This window comes from Podarcis raffonei, chromosome Z (genome assembly GCF_027172205.1).
Source record: "Podarcis raffonei isolate rPodRaf1 chromosome Z, rPodRaf1.pri, whole genome shotgun sequence".
Classification (NCBI taxonomy): domain Eukaryota; kingdom Metazoa; phylum Chordata; class Lepidosauria; order Squamata; family Lacertidae; genus Podarcis; species Podarcis raffonei.
In genome coordinates, this window is record NC_070621.1 from 32,793,482 (window position 1) to 32,812,532 (window position 19,051).

Consider the following 19,051-nt stretch of genomic DNA (forward strand, 5'->3'; position numbering starts at 1 on the left):
CTGCAAACACCTGGCATGGTGAGGAGGTGAGTGGCACAGTGCCCAGCTCTCCCTCCTCCTCAGAGTTGGGTTGCTGGGCAGGGAAGGCCCTGCAAGAAAGGTAACAGGGGCAGAAGCAAGAGTTTTTGCCTTGTCATGTCTGGAGCATCATAGGATTAAGTGTTGGACATTGCAAAGTTCAGTCTTCTAAGAATCGAGGTCCAGATTCCTCACTAAAAGGCAGCTTCTTAACTCAGCAAGTTGCTACTCAAATCAAAGCCAAAGCACATTAACCCCCAACCAATCTCTCACTCTGTTTTTTCCCCCTTTGCACCATCTTCACATATCAGAGCTATTTTGCTATGAAACACTACTCAGGATCAACCAGCAATCTCACTGAGCCTCTTGGGATTGCCGATCAGAAGGTTGACAGTTCGAATCCCCGCAATGGGGTGAGCTCCCGTTGCTCGGTCCCTGCTCCTGCCAACCTAGCAGTTCGAAAGCACGCCAAAGTGCAAGTAGGTAAATAGGTACCACTCCAGCAGGAAGGTAAATGGCGTTTCCATGCACTGCTCTGGTTTTGCCAGAAGCGGTTTAGTTATGCCGGCCACATGACCCAGAAGCTGTCTGCGGACAAACGACGGCTCCCTCGGCCAGTAAAGCGAGATGAGGGCCACAACCCCAGAGTCGTTTGCGACTGGACTTAACGGTCAGGGGTCCCTTTATCTTTACCTTTACCCAAGGCCAGGTTGATGTATGCATTCCCGGCTAAGAGACAACATAAAAATCCTGTGCCAACTCTGCCCCCCCCCCACCCCAGCTGAATTCTGTAACTTGGATAAATTATGCATTTTTTTCTTAATTCTTTGTAGACTTTATTTAATTCATTTTGGCTTTGCTAGTCATGGCAGGGAGATAATAATGGGAGCTGAAGCCTAGCTCATGACCACTGTCAATCTTATTTAGCCAACCCTCTGGCTCCTGAGATTCTACTGGAAATTCACATGTAATTTCAATCAAATCTTTGCATTCATAAGGAGTGTGTGTGTGTGTAGATATAGATATAGATGATATAGATATAGATATGAGAGAAAGTGATGAGGGGGAAAAAACAGAATTCTTTTCCAATACACAATCTGCAATTTTTGGCTCTATCTATATAATTAGGGGACACATGTTGGGGGGAACAGCCTGTGGCAGGGCTTTTATGTTCCTCTCCTCATCCTTGTCATAAATTCACAATTTTAGACTCTGCAACATATGAGGTGTAATGTCCACCCAATATTGCAGAAAGATTAAAGGAAGAATAAGATAATGTTTCATGGACTGTAAGCAGCCACTCTTCTATGAAGAAAGGGGTCCTGTGCACTTAATTAATAAATATGCACCTTCTTTCTTTCTTTGACTTGCAGCCCACTCCATCACAATGGGTTGATGTGGGTCTCAGAATGCTCATTATTTGCTACCTCAACCCACCCTTATCTCTGGCCATCAAAGGCAAGTTTGATAGAAAAGATCTGCTTCCCTAAATATGAGTCTGAAATGCTGTGTACACACCATATATTTAAAGAATCCTGGGAACTGTATTTTTTTAAAAAATAACTCTGTTATTGGTAAACTACAGCCCCCAGGATTCTTTGGGGGAAGCCATGTATGGTGTATCTTCGTCTTCTCTGGCGATCACTCATAGCCAAGTAAGATTGTCTTCCCTGAAAAAAAGTCTTAACCATGTGTCCGTAAATGACTGTGGAGGTCTATTCTGGATGATGAATACACAGCCTTTTATTCCCATCTCAGTGGGAAATTTCGAAAGATATACAGCCACTGAAAAATAAAGAAATTAATTACACAAGCAAATGGTTCACAGAATTAAAGGTGACATAACAGGTCATACCAGAGTGCAGAGTGCAGTAAATTAGGCAGCATGGTCCTACCTTTGTCTCTTTGATCTTGACGGCAATCACTTGCTTGCGCTGACGGATGATCTCCATTAGCTCGTCGCACTCCTCCATCAGTTTGGCCTCATGCATGGCTGTGTTCACCTAGCCGAAAAACAAGCCAAATGGGAAGAATGGAACAGGATTTTGTTTCTCATCTTCATGGAGCAAATGCTTCAAGGAAGAAAGCCTTGACTTCAGGTGTTATCCAATGCACTCATTCTATTAGCGCAAGGATTTATGCTTGCTGAGCAGAACTTTCACCCACTCTCCAAATCTGCTCCATAGGATTGGTATTGGGGAACCAGAACAGACTGGTTGTGTGCGTGTACAGGGATAGGAAGTTCTACTGCACAAGTGTGAATCATTGTTGATTTGGTCTTCTGCTAGAGTCACAGTCTTTTGGTTAGAAGTCATCAGCAGCATAAATATGGATTTGGATACCTCCTTGATATTTAGAGCTTATCCACACTTGCAATTTGCCCTGCTACTTTCAGGCACATGTCCATGCTTAAACGTTCTGTGTCTGAGCATTGTTCCTTTTTTGCCCTGGAACTTTCCTTGCAAAAACCTGTTCTTTAGTGCTCAATCAAAACAAATGTCAATTTGGGTTTTCTGCAGATTGCCATTTGCACTGACTGAGATTTAAAGAGCGAGTTTCCATGGTAAAAGCTCTGGAGGAAGAAAAAAAAGGGTACTCAGACACGGAGCTTTAAAGTGCAGATTGTGCCTGGAAAGAGTGGAGGGAATGTAACTGGGCATAAAGCTGTTACTACACTACTGAGTTACATATCAGTCCTTTGGAACTTGTCTTCTAAGGGACTGGCTTCTAAGAGCACTCATGGTCTAACATCTAACCATTCAAGATAACAAGAAAGAGCCTACTGCTGTGATTGTGCAGCACACAGAGGACAGGACTCAGCTGGCAGCATATGAGGAGGTGACCTTCTGTAAACACAAGAAAATGAGAAGATATATGGACTTCTTATACAAAGCTATTTGCTTGAATGTCTGAGTACTGGGGTGGGGTGGGCCACCAGCCATTCCCCCCTTCTCCCCCTAACTCACATGCATAGTACACATTGTCTTGATTTATTCAGTTTGTATTTTTTGACTGCAATTGTTTCTCTTTCCTTTTTGGAAAATTCAGTTTAAAACTATTAATAAAAAAGGGGAGAAATCCTTGTGTCAATGGAATGAGTTACTTAGTGCTACATGGGATAAAATCTCCTCCTCCCACTTTTTGGAATGGATGGACAAACAGACAGCTAGGGAAACAAACAGCCTACATAAGCCTTGGCTTGCCACTGACGCATCACCACAAAAAAGGAATATATCAATAGGACAAAAGAGTGTGTACATTTGGATGATATTTGCATGTACTTATTTTAAATGTATTGATGCAAATTTAGAAGAATTATAATTTAAATAGAAATACAACATATCTCACCATATTGGCGAAGATTTTGACCAGGTGACCTGTTTTGCTTGCTCAGTTTGCTGTCCAGGTGCTGTTGATCGAGAACTTCAAGACTCTTTATTTTTAAACCAGATTTGGAGCAGACTGCTCTTCAAACAGAGGACTGTCCTCAATAAAGCAGGACTCATGGCCACCCTAGATAAGGCTCAGGAGGTGGTTATTTTGAGCAGAGGAGTGGTGGGGGAGAGAGAACTCTTCACTCTTTCTCTACTAGCTGTTTTCCACACTCAAAGCTGTGCAATGGTACCCCTGTGGTATATTCCAGAAGTATGTGTGAAAGTGATTTTATTTGTTTATTCGGCACTGTTACAGGTGCCACAAAACATTCATCTGGCTTACACGAAGTCAGTTTTTTAGTGTGGCAGTAATTGCACTTTCTAAGTTCCTGAACTTTTGTCTCCCTGCACGCACTTTTGCTGCACCTGCTGAAATCCATTTTTATTTAGGTAAGTCTATCCAGCTATGTAGAAGTTGCATGTGTTTCATTTCTTTGAATTACTGTTGATTCTAATCATCTTTTGAATGCCTGATTTTAACTGTTTCTTATCGATAATTTAAATGTTCTATTTAACATTTTTGTAAACCACTTTGAGGATATCTTACAACACTAAAATGGTTGATAAATTTAGCTAGGCAAATAAACAAATGAAATTTAAGATATTCATAAGCTGCTTTTCAGGCAACCCTAACATCAATTTTAGTGTACTTTTTTTTTTAAAAAAAAAACCATTTTATAAGAATGTTTAAAGCATCAATCAAAACTGTATAATAAAGCAGCAAGATGAGGTACAATGAAAAGAGCCGGGCTCTCTCTACCCCTTGAGGCAAGGTGCTTCTGGAGCAGCCCTTTGGCAGGAGTCAGGGAAGTCAGAGGCCACCAAAGAGCCCCTTGTTTTATTGTAGGTGCATCCTGCGACAAATTCTTGACACAATAATAGTGCATTCGTGGTGGATTATTTCTGTTTTAGTTTGCTTGCTTGCTTCCTTATTTATTTAATGTATCTATATCCCTCCTTTCTCCCAAACTGGGATTCAAGGCGGCTTACAGCATTTAAAAATGGCATTATAAACTGCAAAGTAATAAAAATGAACTAGATAAAAACAATAATTAAAATACACCAGAACACATTTAGAACCAGAAATTAAAATACAGTTTGCCCTGACAGCAACCCAGTGATCAGCACCGCCTGCACCTTTCATTTTCAAAAGCCTGTCTGAATAGGAAGGTCTTAGCCTGCTGGCAAAAGGATAACAAAGAGGGAGCCCATCTAAACTCTCTTGGGAAGGAATTCCACAATATGGGAGCAGCCACAGAGAAGGCTCTCTCCTGTGTCACCACCAACAGTGATGCTGATGTTGGTGGGATTAAGAGAAGGTGCTTGCCCAAGGACCTTAGCACCCTGGAATGTTTGTATAGGGAGATGTAATTTTTCAGGTAGTTTGTTCTTCAAGGCTTCCCCAATGCTACCATATTATTGGTGTCTAGAGGGGCGATAGTGCAAAAAAGTGGGGCAACACCACCACCCAGAACTTTTCTGGTATGGTTAAGTCACAGGAAGTTACAGGATATGCACTAAATGAAAATAAAGCAGTGTGACTACCCCAGAACTTTTGCAGGCACAAGTAGTGTGACCCAAATAGCATCATGACCACATATCATGAATGCACAGTAAAATGGACCTCTACGGGGGCCTTCCATACGAACAGCATAAGTGAGACAGGGGGCCACTCTCTAGGCTGTTCTTTCTATCTTCCCCCACAGGGCAATAGATTTTGAGCCATTGGGAACATCCCCTTGTCCCCCACTGCCAATCTGCTCAAAACTGCACTCCCCCATGGCTGCTTTTCATTGAAAATCAATTTGTGCTTTGTTAGACACATTGCTATGTAATGTTTAGTTTGCCTCTTAGCCAGCTTTTCATTGGTCTTCTTGTCAAAAGTTGAGTGCTGAGGGGAAATGAGAAGGCAGTTACACAAAAGAGGTTATTTTTGTTGTTGTTGTTTTGTAGTCATTTCTGCAAAATGTGAGAGAAGAGAGGGTTTTCTTAAAGAACACTGTGGGCTGTGGTTCTGGCTCCTATACAAGTGCACTGCAACATGTCTGAACCTCTTCTACCCCACTTACATGACTGCTGAAAATTTCACTCATTCATTACATTTTTAGGAGCAATCCCTTTTAGGAGATATCCCTGGTCTCTTTCCTACATTTTGTCCTCCCAACAGCCCTGTGGGTAGGTTAATCCAAGACACAACATCTGGTATGAGATCACCCAGGGAGCTTCATGGTTTGCTCAGGTCTCCCAGGGGTAAGTCCAAAACTCCATCCACTACACTGAATTGACCCCGTTTCCCAGACATAATGTTCTGGTTATTTTTCCAATTTCTCAACAATGATTATTCAAATGTGAATATGTGAAGTTCCCTGTCGCAGCCCATGCACAGCTTTGCATGTTCTCTGCTGGTGCTCTAGGAAGCCATAGTTTTATATAGGTAAAACATGGATGGCTCCTGACATCACATTTGGAGCCAGATTAGCTGCAAGAAAACAGGAAGCTGCCTTAAACCAAGACAGACCATTACAGTAGTGTCTACACTGAAAGGCTGCAATTCTCCAAGGTTTCAGGCAATGATCATTCCTGAGAATTGAACCCACAGCCTTCTGCTTATAAGGCAGATGCTCTACCACTAAGCTACAGTCCACACACACACACACACACACACACACACACCTGGCTCGTGTGCATTAACATGGCTAAGTTTGCTGATGACACCCAGTTATTCAAGCTGGTAAATATAAAGTGGGATTGCAAAGAGCTCCAACAGGATCTGTCCAAATGGAGTGAATGAACCTTAAAATAGCTTATGGGATTTAACGTACAGTGCAAATAAAAAATACTTCCTGATGCCATGAGAATAAAAGCATCTTTGAATTTAACATGCCCCCGCTGTGTGTACTCACACGCTGATAATTATCGGGACTGGAGCAGGCAGAGAAGTGGAGTAATCTTAAGTGTGGTATTGATGAAAATTGCTCATTTGAAGCTTCTGTTTGCATCAGGAAGTAATCCCACACTGACCTTTCATTATATGCTGTGCTTAATTGACCAGTGGACAAAAAATTAAATGCCAAGGCAATACTAGTCTGGAATAGAGAAGGTGCAGCAAAGAAGGGAAACCAGGTGAGGGGAAGCAGGAAGAAAAGGGGCAGGAGAAAAATAAGAGCATAGCTTTGTGCAATGGAACAGAGAAGGAGAAGATTGGGCATTAAGGCTTCACCTTCTCTGCAAAGGGCGCCTAAATCCAAAGTCAGGTGTGGTTGTTGGGTAAAAAGCAGTAGGGGAAATAAGAGAATTAAATTATTTTAAACTGTTATTGCACCTTTCCTCCAAATGGCTCAAGGTGGCACATATGGTTCTCTTCTTTTTACCCTGATAACAACCCTGTGAGGTAGGCTAGGCTGACAGAATCTGACCAGCCCAAGGCCATCTAGTTAGCTTCATGGCTGAGCAGGGGTTAGAACCCAGGTCTCTCAGGTCCTAGTTTTAACCACTACACCACCAAAGAAGCAGAGATACGTAGTAGGGTTTCTCCCCAGCTTTTGAAGATATTTCCTGCTGCCTCATTTTCTGCTGGCTTTCAGGCCTTTGCATCCGACAACTGGCAAGATACAAGCTCACTAAGACGGAAAATGTGCATTTCCTTGGCTGCACAGGCTGGAAGGCGTGATTGGCAGACCTTAAAGCTTCTAAATGAAATGGAAAAATGCAGCCCGGGGTTGGAAGGGATTCTGAAACTTCCCAACTGAAAGAAAATAGCAAATCCCATTTGGTGTGCTCCTTATAGGTCTTGAGGCAACATGCAGCATCTGGTGCATGGGAAGAAGCGGGGGAACATGCATGCATGTGCTCTCTTTCAATGTAAGTGCCCAGAAGTATGAAATGTTAAGGACTAAAGAGAGCTTTGGCTGTCTAGTACTTGCAGAGGGAGAGTCAGATATTCAAGTGATGCTTGATGAGCAGCATGGGCCCTGTATCTTCTCAGAAAGGGCCTTTCCATCACCTCTGTGCGGAAGGACAGTGACACAGTGGCAGAACATCTCCTTTGCAAGCCGAAGGTCCCAGGTTCAATATCTGGCATTTCCAGGTAGAACTGGGAGAGAACCCTAGCGAGCCACTGCCAGTCTGTGTATGCAATGCTAAGCTAGATGGATCAATGGTCTGACTTGATATATGGCAGCGTCCTATACTCTCTGCTTCTGCAATTAGGCCAAGCATCCTAGGAAATTCGGCAGAGGGCTTCAGGTTGAACATCCCTGGAGTAAGCAGTCCTTTAGACCAGTGATGGAGAGTCTCAGTTCCTGGAATCAAATGTGGCCCTCAGGCATCTCTGCCTGGCCCCTGGGACTCTCCACAGGCCACACCCCTCAGCAGTCCTGTTTTGTACCCCTTTTGAGGGTTTCTGCCTGGCTGGAATGTGTCTTTGAGCTCTGGTAATGGTCTTGCTTGCTTGGATGGAGGATAGAGAGCAGTCTGTGAAAATGGGTTAAAACTACCTTATTGCACAAAGAGAAAAAGTATGTTCTTTGCTCTGTCCACTTTTGCCTCTGCCCCACTCACTACTGGCATGCAGCCCCCTAGGGGGCTGCCCAGAAAAGTTTCCCCACCCCTCCTATAGATGCTACAGTGTTTTGTGGTCTGGAGGGCAAACCCTGTCACTGGAAAGCTGATTCCAGAGTTGAACTCTGATGCTCAAATCAATCCTACCTTGCTAGCCTTCCCTTCTCTTTGTCTGCCACAAGTGACACGGGAAAGCATAGGGCTAGCACTGTCACCAGAATGAAAACAGCTTCAGAAGCACAGCTAAAAGCCAGAAGCATTTAAGAGGGGGAACTGTTTCCCCTTTGGCTAGGCTGCCCTCTCAGCAAGACTAACGAGAGGAAAAGGCTGCTTGGATCCCTTTCATCTGCTTCGCTTTTGATCAAGTTGCTGGGTAAGCAGAAACACAAAGTGCGGCAGCCGCTTTCAATGGCAGTTCATGGCCCAGGACTTAGAGCCACTGGAAGATGATGCCTCAGCAGGAGGAAGATGAATCTCACAGGTGGCTTGGAAAGCAGCTGAGTAGGAGGCAGTATGATCATATATATACACACACACACACCAGCAGCCGCAGATGGAAGGAACCAGCAAGTTTTAGTGGCAAGAATGTTGAAATCTGGGTGGCAGTAGCCAGGGTTGAAATCTTGCTCAGCTGCCAGGCCAGAGGTGAGCCAATGTTCCTTAGCCTGGTGCAACATAATGTTAAGGGTTTGTGGGCACCCTGACCTCTTCTAGGCTCCTGGGCGCTGGGGCTTAATCAGTGTTTTGAGAATTAAGGTGAGATGACAGGTGTTGGCTTTAGCAATGTAGAAATGCAGACTAAGCTGGCCTTTCCTGCTGGAGCAACACCTGGGCATAAGCCATTAAGAAATGCAAAGATGTTGATGCCCAGTCTTCAGCACATCAAGGGAGGACCCTAGAATCTGTGAGTTGCCAGGGTTACAGTGGGCAGAGAAGGGTTTAGGATTCCAGCTTGCATGACATAGGCTGAAGGAAAAAGAAGAGTGGCTGCATGGAGCCTGGGCTGTGTTTCGCAAGGGCTTTTGGGAAGAGGATGAATGCAGTGAGAACACAATGTGTGCTGGGTGGGAGAGGCTGCACCACTGTGCCTTGACTTTCTAACAAACCACAGTCTTGGGTAAGCACCTGGACTCTCAGCAGAGATTGAGGATGGGGTGCAACAGCAATATCTTATGTTAAAACAGCCTTGCTCTCCTCCAGGTGTTTGGGGCTATATTAAAGTGTTGTCTGGGGCTGATGGGAGTTGTAGTCAAAAACATTTGGAGGGCAGTGGAAGTGGGGATTGGTCCATTGGTACGAATGGAGCACCATCCCACCAATCTCAGTCCGCCCTCGGCTGGTCCTCACATGTTTCTTACTTGCAACTAGACCAAGAGGTGGCATTGCCTGTTAGCTTCCTTCACCGTAGTCCCAATGTTGACTTAGCAGTGTGTAGGAGGATGGGGATGAAACTTGAATGTTTAGTTGCCTTGCCTTGGTTCTGGGTACACCAGCTGCCGCCCTGCCTCTGGGTACCAGCCACTACTGACACCTAGTTAGAGGAGGCTATTTTAAAGAAACCGCTGTACCTCTGTGAACAACTACCCTGTCCAGTATGTCCAGAACCGCAGATTGAAGCATCTTCTAGGCTAAGGCACTGAAGTATTCTCAGCCTCTGGATCTGTGCCCTCCACCCAGGTTGGCTATTGAACCTTTCTGGACAGGAAGGGCTATAATAAGACTTCCCGCCTGGGATAGGACTTTGCTTGAGAAACAATGGTCTTCCTAGATGTGATGGTGTTTTGATGTGCTCTTTGACTCTGGCTTGGCTCTGACTTCTGAATTGGTCCCTCAACTCTTGACACCCCAGCACAACTCTTGGCTCCTGGTTTCCAGCTCCTGGATTCCTAAGTCTATGACTTAATCCTTATACCTTACAGATCCTTTATCTGGGATTCTGAAGTCTTCCTTTTTCCTTGCTTCTACTCATCTCTTTTTCTGAGTGATGCCCATCCAATATGCAAAAAATCCATAAGAATTACAAAACATACTAAATAATAAAACCCATTCAATTCCAAATTTTAAAACCCATTGGCCAGTAAAACATACGATAACCAATTCTACCTGCAATCCAGCCAGGGGAAAAAAAGAAAGTATTCAATGGAAGCCAACTGAAAGAGACCTTCCAAATGTCTGGAGTCTAGCAACTCACTGCAAATCTGCAGGGAAGGAATTCCAACACTGTGGGGCCATGACATCAAATGTCCTGTTTCTCATGGCCACCAATTCCACATATCTAGGGGATGAGCAGAGGATGGTACAGGTGCAGACAGCTTAACAAATAATTGAGGCCCAAAATGTTTAGGGCTGACCATTGGCCTTAGCTAGCTGGGACTGAAGGGAGTTGTAGTCTACAACATTTGGAAGGCACAATTTTGCTTACCCCTGGGCACACCTTTCAGGTGCTGCAGCTGTCATGGAGGATATTCTTATCCTCCATGAATTTATCTCATAGTCTTTTACAGCCACTGAAATTGGTGGTCATCACTGCCTTCTATGCAAGGAAGTTCTATAGTTTTATCTATGTGAAAGTGTGAAGTACTTTCCTTTTATCTGTCCCGAATCTTCCAAGATTCAGGTTCATTGGATATCCACAAATTCTAGTATTATGTGAGAGGGGAAAACTTTTATCTAACCCCTTTCCCCATGCGATGCATAATTTTACGCAACACTATGATGTTGCCTGTTGCTTGCCTTTTATCTAAAGTAAAAAGCCCAAAATGCTTCAAATGTTCAAAAAAATAATAATTAGACAAACAGAAAGCACGAAGGACTTTATACCTGGAAGATACATGTTGGGGAATGCAACTGAGCAGCTGAATTTAAGTGTGGGCAGTGCACAGGAGTTAAAACAGCACAGAAGGTTTATTAAACTGAAATAAGCAGGGAAACGTTGCCAAAGGCCACTAGGCTGGCTCAATATAAGGCATTTTCTTATATTTCTATAAACCACACCACTTCAATGGCACATAACTGCCCTCCTGTCAGTAGCCCCTTGGGGCCAATAAATTCGTTTGTGAGATTTGAAACTGCGTGTCCTTCCCTCCTGCTTTGGGCTGGCGCTTAACGATTATTTCATTTACTGTATTTAGCTTTACAGCCTGCCGAAGGGTCTCGGGACACACATTTTGACCACTTTATGGTGAGAAGTTGGAGAGAGTTGGTGAAGGGGAAATGAGACTTATACCTCTTCCACGACGAGCTTTGTCTGAAAACAAAATTGCTGCAAATATAAAATCCTTTCCCAGAGGACAGAGTGGCAGAAACTGGGAGATTTTTACTAGGAGGGGACTGGCATCGCTTTACAAGAACAAGACATTCCTCAAGGGAGTGGTGGGCAGAGACAGTAAAAACTGTAGTGGTGGCAGAGATAGCACTGACATCAAGGAGTCTTGTGGTACTCCCATTTATTTTGCACCCAGTGCACTCCCAGCACTGATTTGGGAAGCAGTGTACACCCAACATGAGTCGCAATCCATAGCCATCCTGCAATTACCTGGGTGTTTCTTAGGAAATATACAGATGCATTTGGATGCGTGTTCTCCCAAGCCAGCTTCAATCCAAATTCAGAAAAGTAATTCCCTAACTGCATTTTAAGGCAGGAACGCGTACATAGCCAAACACGTAACACATTTATTGAGGCATAAGGTTTTGTGAACTACAGCCCATTTCATCAGATGCATTAAGTGCTATCGTGAGTTGCAGATATAGTACATACTATAAGTGGGGAATTGTAAACAGCGAAGTCAGAAGTAAATGCAAAAAGAGTAAAGACAGCAATAATTACATTATTTACGTGTTTACCCAGAAAGAAGCCCAACTGTGTTTAATGAGGCTTACTCCCAGTTAAATGAGCTGAAAACTGCAATTTATGTTGATTAATCCATTAGATTAACAGCTTTTTGACCAACTAAAAAGGCATCCTGATTAAATATATATATATTTATTTTTAAATACAACTTATAAACCTGCATGTAGAACAAGTATCATTTTAAGGAGAGTTCTGTCCTGTGCTAAAGAGAACATGCAATGCCTCTGCTAATAGGATCTTGACTGAAACAAATAGGTGCACTGTTTAAAAAGTATGCTATCTTCAGAACTATCAGTTTTGCCCTGCTGCATGCAAATCATCAAAATATCTACAACCAAACTGATTTAAGATTTCTTTAATTGTGTGACAATCCCTAGGTGTTATTTTAACAGTGCTATCATTGCACACTGAGCTTTATAGGGCAAGGGAAGACAATGTTTTTGCTGCTGGACTCCAAATCCCATCAACCCCTGCCAGCATGGCCAACGATATGGGATAATGGGAGTTGTATCCAACAACATCCAGAGGGATGCTTACTACCCCAGTTATTGGGTAGGTTAGAAGTGGAACAGCAGGACCTTAAAATTTAAATGTTGACAATAAACAACAACAACAAAGGAGAAGGAGGAATGGGATCAAACTAGGTTAGAATGTATTGCGGCTTTTGTTCCTGTGGGGAAGAAGGATTAATTGGTCACGACAAAGACTTTTCAGGAAAGTTGTGTTCTGAGGAAGGATTTGGGCAGAGAGAAACGTGGAATCACGTCAATCAGCCCACTATCCGCCAACTGTTCTTTAAAATTTACAAAGTGAAAATGAAGACTCTGGATCTCTTGACAGTTAAGGTATCATTGGTCTCTGTTAAAGTGATCATGTGTACATACGCCCTTGGCATAGAACCTGTGGGGCCGTCCAGACTCAACTCCCATCAGATCCCAGCAGCATGGCCCAGTGGTCAGAGATGATGGGAGCTGGAGTCCAGTAACATCTGGAGGGCAACAGATTCCTCGTCCTTCTAAGGAGGATCAGACAAAGAGCATTTTTTACCACAGCCCCAGCAACCAACAGGCATTGGGTAGCCTACTGGAAACTGACCAGTGGCTGACCACTGGACCACAGGCTACTTACTTACTTACTTAATTTATTTGCAGGTTTATAAACTGCTTTACAACCAAAGGTCACTGAACAAGCAAGATCACAGCACAGCTTCATTTGATATACCTCCGGTTACAGATGCTTCGGGTTGTGTGATTTCGGGTTGCGCACCGCGCCAAACCTGGAAGTACCGGAATGGGTTGCTTCTGGGTTTCAGCGCCTGTGCAGAAGCGCTAAATCGTGACCCGTGTGTGTGCAGACGCGGCGCTGCGGGTTGTGGACGCTGTGGGTTGCGAATGTGCTTCCTGCATGGATCACACTGGCAACCTGAGCATCTACTGTATATATTTTCTCTATCCACTTTCTTGATGCTATGTATGCTTTTATGAACATCTATTATGTCACCTCTTACTTGCCTTTTTTCTCTAGCACCTCTCCTTCCCACCTATCCCACACCCAAGTATCTGCCACTTGAGGCAGCCGCCTCACCATGCTTAATGGTTGGGCTGGCCTTGTTAGGAAGATAACAGGTGGGTGTGCATGCAGAGGTGGGGAAGGTGGCTTCTCCAGAGGAAACTAATTCAAGTAAACTAAATAACCAGTTATCGAATTGGATTCCACTGCAATAGATCAGTATCTCTACTTCCATTATTAAAAAGAAGAAGAAGAAGCAGCTTGTTCAAGGAACCGCTTCTTAATTTAGTAACTGAAAATCAATAGCCCATTAAGAAGAAACTAATTGCTATGGCTTCTCCCAGTGTACTGCCTTGGTAAACAAAGCAGCGAACTAATTCACTATTAATTGTTCTGCCTTTGGAAATAGTACAGCATTAAAGTGCTCTCTTGCCTTCAGATGTACTGGATGAGGGTTCATTGTTGATGAAGTCATGGCTCTTGCCGCTTAATAGCTACAGGGAAGTATTAATCTGTTGGCATCTGGTTTTTACAGGGTGTAATGAGAGGGCTGGGAGCAGCTAGAAAAGGCATGTGGTAGGGGAGACAAGACACCCTTAGAAAACCAAACAAAAGGTGCCTGATTGGCATCTTCTGAGACATAAAGGCTTTCAGAGGCTGCCTCCTAGAGCCCTCACACCTCCTTCCCAAGGCCAATGATAACCACTCTCCATTTATGTATTTGTTCCCCCACCTCACCCCCGTAAACCTGAGATCATGTAAGTGAAAGCGGTGCAAGTTCCAAGTTTACTATAATAATAAAAATTTTAAGATGTTGTTATCATGTCCATATTTTATTTTAAATTGCATTGTTTTGCTGCTTTACTGTCTGCTGCCTTGGGCTCCTTTGGGAGGAAGGGTGGGATAGAAATTTAATAAAGAGTAAGAATTTCCTCTTTCCTCCCTTCCTGCTTCGCATGCTGTTGCTTCCCTCTTGCCTTGCTGTCTAACCAACTTCCACTCCCATCTGAGCCTACACACTGTGTAAAAGGGACGGTTCTGCTTCTTGCGTCTGTTGGTAGCACAACTCGTGCTTTGCATGCCAAGGTCCCTAGTGTACTCTGCAGGGTTGCTGTGAGAAACGTACCGTATTTTTCGCCCTATAGGACGCACCGGCCCATAGGACGCACCTAGTTTTTTTGGGGGGAAATAAAGAAAAAAAAATTTATTCCGCCCCCCCAGCCGTGGCTTCAGCGCGCCCCACGCTCCAGGCAGCAGGCTGCTATTCGCAGCCTAGGGAGCCCTGCGGGAACTCCCACGGGCTCCCCAGGCTTGCTGATAGCTTCCTGAAGCCTGGAGAGCTAGAGGGGTCGGTGCGCACCGATGCCTCTCGCGCTCCAAGCTTCGGCGAAAGCCTGCATTCGCCCCATAGGACGCACACACATTTCCCCTTCATATTTGGAGGGGGGAAAGTGCGTCCTATAGGGCGAAAAATACGGTACCTTCTACCCTGAGCTCCCTGGAGCAAAGGAGGAGATATAAACGTAATATATTTACATAGGGACCGCCAGCAATGGTAGGAGCGGAGCAGCAGCTCTACAACTGTAGAGCAGGCAAACTTTTGCCTTCTCTTCCTGTTCTACATTTGCTGCTGCTCTCCCTGCAGGGAGAGGACAGCCCATCGATCATCCCTGGATGAGGACCCCACCCTCCCATGCTGATTCACAGCAGCTGGACTTGCAGCATGTGGGTTGTTTTGTTTTATTTTATATATTTACTTACTCTTCCATAATGGAACCTGAAGCGAGGCACAGGTCCATCCAGACATTGAACAGACCTGCTAAGCTTCAGCAAAGGTGCTGGCCTTACACCCTGGGTTACGTGGAATATGTTCAACAGTTGTCCATGATGGTGGAACCAGCTTGGAAGGGTGCCGCTGCATACTCTTGCATCACACTGCAGAAAGTCTGGTGAGTGGTCTACAGTGAAGTTTTATCCCCCCCCAAGCAACTGCTCTTCCACCTGATCCCCAACACACATACAAGACACACCAACATACCCTCACCATCGCGAATTTGCAACCAACACATACCTCCACCTGCTGGCAGATCTGTATCAGTTTGGCCATCTGATTTTCTAGTTCGCTATTGCGTTTAACGAGGTTGGTGAGGTTCATCTCCAGTGTTTGCTGCAGGCACAGAAAGGAGAGGGGAGACAAAAGGTGGGGAGGGGGGAACAGAACAAAGAATAAACATCAATAAGCCACAAGCAACAAGATCAATGAAACAATGGGCCCTGGAGACTCAAATACAGGGCAGCAAAATATGGGAAGTTATATACAACAAAAATATGCATGTCTTCTTAAAGCTCCACTTTCTCCTGCTATTGGCTGAGCTGCTGTAATGGAATATTCTTTGGATGTGCTAACTTCTGAGGGTAAAGGTTTTAGAGCATTAAACAATTTCAGTTCTGGAAGGAAGTGAGGGGTCAGTTGGCAAAGGAGGGAAACAAAAACCTACACAATGTCATATGAACTGTGGGCTGAGTGCTAGGAAGCCATGTAAAAATGGTCCAGGAAGAGGACAGGGATGTCAGAAGTGAGGAAAGGAAACAGAGTAGACAAAGCTTTGAGAAGAATTTAAGAACTCCTTACAAAAAAGAAGTAGTCAAGATGACTGAACCACGTAGCCCCACACTGTCTTTTCTGATAGTTAGTCTCAGCAGAAGTTCTTTACAACCCTGATTAAGCCCCCTTCTGACCTATAGACTTCAGATTCTCCCTGGATCAAAAGATGTGCTGAAATTAAATGGCGTAAAAATACAATGTAATAATAAATGGATCTGAGATATGCTTAATTGGTAAGATTGAGGGAAAGAGGGAAGGACAGGCAAAGGAGAAAGGTGGTCTGAACTTTTTTTTTTTAAAAAAAAGACTTCACAAAAGAACTAAGAGCAGAAATAGGGAACATTTGGCCCTCCGAAAGTTGCTTTCCTACAATTCCAAGCATAGACAATGACCAGTTGTAATTCAGCAACATCAGGAGGGCCACAGGTCCTCCACATGGGGCCAAGAAACAGGAAGGAGTACCCCACAACCTGACAAGGCCCAACACTGATACTGTACCTGCCTTGGGTCCCCATTTCAGCCTTCCTCCCCCACAACACACACCAGGCAGCTGAGTTTAGGAGGGGCCATTTTCATTTCCCACAATGCCCCAGACAAGGCTTCTCCTCAAGAGAGTCTGGGAGTTGCCAGTTAAGTTTTCTCACAATCCCCTTGATGCTATGTCATGTCTGCTCCATTAGGGTCCTACCACTGCCTGCCACTTCTGAGCCACAATGTACGCAGAGTTAAAGGAGATTAACAGAGGGCAGTTTACTGAGAGCTCCATCAAAATTTAGAGTCAGCCCTGTTTTGATGCCTGTGAGTCAGGAATCCACAGGAATCAGAGGGACCCAAGGGAGATAAAAGGCGAATCTAGTTTTTTATCTCAGTCCATTGCTGCAAACACACCATTCTGTGAAAGTGCAGTTATAGCATACCCCCCCAAATCCTGGGAACTGACCGTTAGGTCCAGTCACGGACAACTCTGGGGTTGCGGCACTCATCTCGCTCTATAGGCCAAGGGAGCCGGCGTCCCGCTTCCGGGTCATGTGGCCAGCATGACTAAGCCGCTTCTGGCGAACCAGAGCAGCGCACGGAAATGCCGTTTACCTTCCTGCTGGAGCGATACCTATTTATCTACTTGCACTTCGTGCTTTCAAACTGCTAGGTTGGTAGGAGCAGGAACCGAGCAACGGGAGCTCACCCCGTCATGGGGATTCGAACTGCTGACCTTCCAATTGGCAAGCCCTAGTCTCTGTGGTTTAGACCACAGCACCACCCGCGTCCTCTGGGAACTGTAGTTTAGCCCTAATAGAGCTGCAATTTCCAGGATCTTTAACAAACTACAGTTCCCAGGATTATTGGGACGGGGGGTGAATAGTATGTACAAAGCCCAAGCTAAGCCTTCTTTAGGTGCGGAAATTCCACATGTAAATGGGTGGGGGCATGTAGGCCTCAGCCTCTCACCATCATTCTGGAGCGGGTGGGGATCAGGAGTTTGATTTTACTTGTGCGAAGTAAAAACAGTGACATGGGGTAGGGGTGGGGAATCATCACCCCCCTCCCCAGTTCTTTAACTCTTTCCACAGAAAATGTTCCATTTACATGTAAAAGAAAGGAAACATATCAAACTTGAGGATGGGGGAAAGAAACAGATTTCAGGGTTTTTAGGCACCTCCCTTCTCCTGTGTTACCATCAAAAATGTTGGAAGTCGGTTAAGACACAAGAACTTTTGAGTTTGTTAGCAAACCTGGCTGTGATTCCTATGTTTAAATAAGGGGTTATGTGTGGTTCTAGTGCTGTAAAATATAATTGCCTCCCATTTGTTGCTGCAGAAATTGCTTAGCATTCATGCTTTGTTGCACCAGTAAATATTCAGATTATGCATTTTATTCCTGTTTGCCCCCCAGCTACCAGAATGTGGTCTTTGCATTCCTGTTATCTCCAGTCAGGGATGTATACACAGTGTGCTAAAAAGAAAATAAATTCTGCGCCAAGGCAACACAGCCTTTGGTTTCCGCCTTGTTAAATTGTTTTCTTTTCTTCCACAAAGCCATAACCCATCAACCTTCGCAAATCAACATCACAAATCTGATAAAGCAGAGTATTACCTAGGAAACTTCACACTACAATGAACCAGCTAGCTTCCTCCTTTTTTATTTTTGAGATTATTAATTGTAACGCAAACACACCAATCAGAAGAAAACCTGCAAGGTTTTTCTATCCATCTTTTACAGCTCTGATCTTCTTCCATAAAGAAGCTCCTCCCTGTTAAGATACTTTGAACCTTGGATACATTTAGGCACACTCATTTATCTCCATAAACACAACAAGAGTTAATTTAATGTGTGGAAAAGAAGAAGAAAGACGGAAGGGCAGAAGAAAAGTAGAGAAGAACAGAAAGAAAGAAAGAAAGAAAGAAAGAAAGAAAGAAAGAAAGAAAGAAAGATATTACCAGATGGTCCTCAATATACTACAACTTTTATTCATTCACATATTGAGTTAACATTGATAAAATATTAAAAAGCCAGCTTCAATTGCCATGACTGCAAGAAATCCAACATCTGTCAGGGACTGGGCAGAGGAGAAATGGTGGAGACAGCCTCCGCAGCCTGAACCTTCCAGAGAAGAGGAAGACAGTATAGATTTACAACAGTGGTTTGCAGGAGGTCATAGCTCAGAGGTAGATGAGGGGCAAAGATGGGAGAGGAGGAGGAGGATGCAGAGCTGGAGCAGCTGGCTGACATGTTACCACTAGAAAGCATTCCAGACGCCCCTTCTCCCAGAACCCGGGGAGCAATAAAAGTAGGAGAGCAAAGGGCTTGGAGACAAATGTCCCTATGTGGCCACCGTAAGGTGAGTGGTGCTGTTGACGATTGAGGAGAGATGGGGTGGTGGTGATTACTCGGAGCATCCTCATTACTCCAAGAGGCTGCATTTCTAAGCCTCTCTGTGTGAATATTGAATAAAATACCTTGGTAAGAACTTTCCTTGTCTATCTATTTCTGGCAGCCTATCATGGAGGGATCCGATTCCCTGATGCCTGACAGCATCACATGGATCTGTGGTCTTGTTCATATTCATTACAAAGGGGA

At 44.3% G+C, this 19,051-nt stretch overlaps 1 protein-coding gene across 1 annotated transcript in view; it reads right to left on the reverse strand.

The window, feature by feature from the left end:
- The window catches only part of MID2 (midline 2), a 201,649-nt gene that overhangs the window by 33,675 nt on the left and 148,923 nt on the right, over positions 1-19,051 (reverse strand). The window contains exons 3-4 of the mRNA XM_053374783.1: positions 15,443-15,538; positions 1,914-2,021 (exon numbers count right to left, since the gene is read on the reverse strand). Coding sequence (XP_053230758.1) covers positions 1,914-2,021; positions 15,443-15,538 — 204 coding nt within the window. The remainder of the gene's footprint in view (positions 1-1,913; positions 2,022-15,442; positions 15,539-19,051) is intronic.